This window comes from Carya illinoinensis, chromosome 1 (assembly GCF_018687715.1).
Source record: "Carya illinoinensis cultivar Pawnee chromosome 1, C.illinoinensisPawnee_v1, whole genome shotgun sequence".
Lineage (NCBI taxonomy): Eukaryota > Viridiplantae > Streptophyta > Magnoliopsida > Fagales > Juglandaceae > Carya > Carya illinoinensis.
In genome coordinates, this window is record NC_056752.1 from 28,241,212 (window position 1) to 28,246,301 (window position 5,090).

Here is a 5,090-nt window from a genome sequence, read left to right on the forward strand (position 1 = left end):
AACATTGGGGTACCGTCCTCTTCTTAAGAAACAAAAACTTGTAGAAAACATTACTAATTTTTCTTATTCTTTCCTATTTCTTTCACATACATGAATATACCTCTCCACTATATGTTTCATAGAAAGTGATGATTTTATTTGAATCTAGTCAATAAAGCTTTGGCAATTATTAACCAATTTGTTATTTAATTTCCTTTATTAATTACATGATAAAGTCCTTGGTTATTGTCATTGATTGATATGTACTTCAATACATATTTTGGTAAACTATCTTTAATTTGTGTTACATATGTAGGAGGTCGAGAGAATTGTCCATCCAAAAGTCAAGGAAGTTGTAAATAATAATGATATGACTCCACGAGAGGTGTTTACAGAAAATCACAAGGACTTGATGAAAGAGGGTGAGAAATGGATGAAGGGTACAGCTACTTCTTGCACAGTAGTAGCCGCTCTGATTCTTACTATCATGTTTGCTGCAGCCTTTACTGTACCAGGAGGCAACAATCAAGATACAGGCTTGCCAATATTCTTCAATAAAAAATTGTTTAGGCTCTTTATAATATCTGATTCTTTATCACTATTTTCCTCTGCATCTTCTGTATTGATGTTCTTGGGCATCCTCACATCACGTTATGCAGAAGAAGACTTCTATAAATCCTTGCCTACAAAGATGATAATAGTCCTTTCAACTCTTTTCTTCTCCATTGCAACCATGATGATAGCCTTTTCTGCAGGTCTTTTACTTGTGCTACATGAAGAATCATGGATGGTTGTTCCTGTCATATCTTTGGCTAGCGTTCCTGTCACCCTCTTCGTGTTGATGCAATTCCCCCTTCTCGTAGACATGTATATTTCAACTTATGGACCTGGCATCTTTGATTGGAAAGTGAAACAATGGTTGTAACTTTATCCAAATGACCTAAAGTCATTCAATCAACTATTGAAGCATCGATATTATGTATATTTACCAAATGCATAAGTACTTCTAGAATGTTATTGAAGTTTTTCATAACAATTGGAATGCTATTGAAAATTCTCATAACATTTTCTTCAATGCCTAATGTATTAAATCTTATCTTGATCAACTACACATGTCACAAGAATGTTATAGAACATTTGATTATAATTTTGAATCTTGAATGGAACATTTGATTATATCTTTCATCCTATAGAGTCATAAATATCAATTTTAAATCATTTTTAAATATATTACATTTAGCATGATGCATATCTTTATAATATTATAACAATAGGTCAAGTGCCTCATTTTAAACTTTTGTCTTAGGCCTTAACTTGTATTGAAACACACCCGGTGTGCATTTACAATCCAAAAATATCTCGAGCATGCGAAGTAAGTCCAAGATCCCGACTCAAGAACATCAAAAACTAACTTCTCACCCGTCATCAAATAACAAGAGGTCTCATCCACCAAACCCCAAAAACTAATTACCAATCTTGCTCATATCAATAATCTATTTAATCAGTTGCACAAAATGAAGGTATTGATCTCTAATATTGTTGATCTTCATTCAAGATATCATCGATTTTAATGCCAGAAAAAGCCTTAAATGTTCTATTGTCATGAGAATATGCAAAAAATTGCTTAATCTTCACTAACCTTAAAACACCTTAACCACTTATCTACCAAAGTAAACAGCTTTTCAATAGTAGATTTTTTTTTTTTTGAATGAAGCTTTATAATTAGAACACTGCAGTGAAAAAGTCTATTACCTATAACAACTTCAAATAGGCACTACTAAGTGGAGAATATTCGTAGAGTGGTTCTCCCTAATTAGAAGAATTATATATTTAGTTTGTGGGGTTGGTAAATAGTTTGAAGTTTTTACTGGTTATTTTAAATGGTTGTATTGCTGATAGGCTTTAAGTTTGAGTACTCAACGTCGTCGGCATTGGTAGCAGAATCTGGCCAGGAGGTTAGTGTTTACTTTTGCTTATTTTCTCATATGCTTACTTACTATAACTGTAACTATTTTACTCATGATGCATGATAACAAAACATACATGGTTGTTTTGTCTCAAGACATATAAGTAGTCAAATTATTCTGCGTGAGTTTCCAGGTATATGGTACATGTCATTATTTTTAATAGAAAAATGCTTCATTTCACAAAGGCATAACACCTTAAGACAGGTTACAATAGTGTTGATCAATGAAAATTACATTCTCAATGATAGGAGGAACACTATGCCACCAAATATTCATATCATCAATGGAACATGCATGTCTAGAAAGTCGATGAGCCGCCTCATTGGTTGATCTGTTGTTATACTGAATTCTACATTGAAGAAAAGTTTGCATCATGCTTTTAACATTTGCTACAACTAATCTGATAGCTGCAGTCAACTTAGTTGTGCTATTAACTTCCTCTACCAGTAACAAGCAATCACTTTTTTAGTAATCAAATTATGGATACCCATATTCATGCAAAGTTGAAGAACCCTCAACAAAGCTACTGCTTCTGCTTGTTCTGGTTATAGGTGAACAGATTCAGCTCTACTAGTTGCCATAAGCACCTCACCCACATGACTCCTCAATATAGCACCCATTAAAGAAAAGAGCACCATTGATATTTAGCTTAAAAGAGTCTTGTGGAGTAGGAAACCACCTATACATCAGGTTCTTAGAAGTAGGAAACTTCTTTTGCATACCTGAGTCAGTCTTCAACTTCTTTGCAAAAGCAAAGCCAATAACTTCTTGTGGTGGTAAAGCAATCTGGTGATGAACCATCTTATTTCTTCTAAACCAAAAAGCCCAAGCCATTATGAAGAAATCTGTTAACTCATCAACTAAGCCTTTGGAGAAGAGTCCATTTCAATAGTGACGAATGACCTAAAATGAGCTCCATTTTGCAAGACAGAGAACCTTCGGGTTAGGAATTTGTTAATAGAGGGTCATAAAATTGAAACATGACACACATCCTCCATTGGATGTTGGCAAAAGCAACACTATCCACCAATGCCCAGTTTTCTCTTAATCATATTAGCCTTAGAAGGTAAACTATCTTTGCATGCTCTCCAAGAAAAAACTTTAATTTTATGAGGAGCTTTTAATTTCCAGAGAGCAATCGAAAACTTCTTCAACAAAGCACCATTTAAGGATTCACTGCATTCAGGATCTAAGCAAGTTTTAAAGAATCTATAGGCACTTCTAACAGAGAAAATACCTAACTTTTCATGTTCCCACATCCACTGATCTACAGCTCTAGAATTGCTAGGATGCAATTTGATAACAACATCAACAACTTTTGGATTGAATAGAGCTTTGACGTTAGACAAATCCAACCATTTAGTACTTGGATCAATTAGTGAAGAGACTTAGTCATCCAATTGATAGAGTGGCTCAACACTCTGCTCAAAACCCAGTTCATGTCTCAGATTTCAAATCCCAGGAATCTAGGCATCATCTAAACTATGGATAGAGCTTCCATTTCCCACATTCCACCTACCCCCTTTCACTAGCAGGTTCTTTGCCTCCCATATTTCTCTCCAAGCATAGGAGGGAGTACCTCCAAGAGAAGTTGCCAATAGGTCTCCATTAGAAAAGTATCTAGCAGCATACATCTTGTGGAACAAACTCTCCCTATTCTTCAACAACCTCCAAGCTTGTTTTGCCAACATAGCCATATTGAAAATCTGTAGTTCCTTGAACCCCATCCCTCCAACAGGTTTTGCTTTGCAAATTTTCTTCCAAGTTATCCAATGCACCTTCTTCTCCTCATTCTTTTGACCCCACCAATATCTAGCCATCATACTCTCAATTTTAGAACAAAACTTTGATGGATGTCTGAAACAACTCATAGCATAAGATGGGATTGCCAAAGCTACTACTTTTAGAAGTATTTACCTTCCTGCTTGAGAAAACATTTTTTCTTTCCATCCTTGCAATTTGAGCCAAACTCTATTGTTGATCTCAGCAAATGCCCTTAATTTTGACCTACCTACCACTAGGGCACGCCAAGATACCTTTCATATTGCTACACTTAAGATCAACTCCACAAATTCATAATAGTCCACCTATTGTTATGTTCCACATTGGCATTGAGCACCATTGCTATTTTTTCACTATTTTTAATAGTTGGCCTAAAGTAGCTTCATATTGATGTAACAAAGTTTGCAATCTTACATTTGTATCCACATCTACAACACAAAAAATCAAGCTATCATCTACAAATAGCAAGTGATTTAGCTTTGGAGCCCCATGACAAATTTGTATGCTAGGAACAAAGTTAGATCTTTCAACTTCTCTCAATAGACTAATCAACTCGTCACTACACAAGAGAAAGAGGTAAGGAGAGATAGGGTCTCCTTGCCTTTAACCTCTAGAAGGAACTATAACACCAGTAGGGGAACCATTAATCATAACTGAGAATGAAGGGGTCCTAACACACAACATCACCAACTGAATTATTTTCTCATGGAAGCCAAGTTTTCTCCTGACAGATTCAAGAAAACTCCATTCTACCCTATCATAAGCTTTACTCATGTCAAGCTTAAGGAACGTAAAGCCTTTCTTTCCATTCTTCTTCCTTTTTAAAAATGTAAAACTTTATAGGCCACAAGAACATTATCTATGATGAGTCTTCCAGGTATGAAAGAGGACTAAGAATCTAAGATGACCACTAGTAACACTTGCTTAATTCTATTTGCAATAACCTTAGATATTAGTTTATATATGACATTACATAAGCTAATAGGTCTAAAGTCATTAATTGTTTGAAGACATTTCTTCTTAGGAACCAGGGTGATGAATGTATGATTAATAGCTTGAGGAAATTAACCATGGTTCAAAGCATGTAAAACAATAGAAGTGATGGAAGTACAATGCCAGGCTAGAATTTATGAAAGAAAAGAGGTGGTATGCCATTAGGCCCTGGCGCTTTATTGGGATGCATCTCTTTCAAAGTTTGGAGTACTTCCATAGCTATGTATGGTTTAATAAGGTCAACATTCATCACAGATGAGACCTTCCTCTCCATTTTTTCAAGAAAAACCTATTGATCTTGTGAACCTGCAGAAGTAAAAAATGAAGAAAAATGGTTAACAATTAATCTGTCACATTCTTTTCTTCCTG

The 5,090-nt window shown here is 35.1% G+C and overlaps 1 protein-coding gene and 1 pseudogene across 1 annotated transcript; one reads left to right on the forward strand and one right to left on the reverse strand.

Moving 5' to 3' along the window:
* The first annotated feature begins 289 nt into the window (after window positions 1-289).
* LOC122279899 lies at window positions 290-904 on the forward strand (annotated as a pseudogene).
* A 2,508-nt stretch (window positions 905-3,412) lies between these two features.
* LOC122279975 (uncharacterized mitochondrial protein AtMg00310-like) lies at window positions 3,413-3,766 on the reverse strand. Its single transcript, XM_043090939.1, has one exon. The coding sequence runs from the start codon at window positions 3,764-3,766 to the stop codon at window positions 3,413-3,415; it is 354 nt and encodes a 117-aa protein (XP_042946873.1).
* Window positions 3,767-5,090: the final 1,324 nt, after the last annotated feature.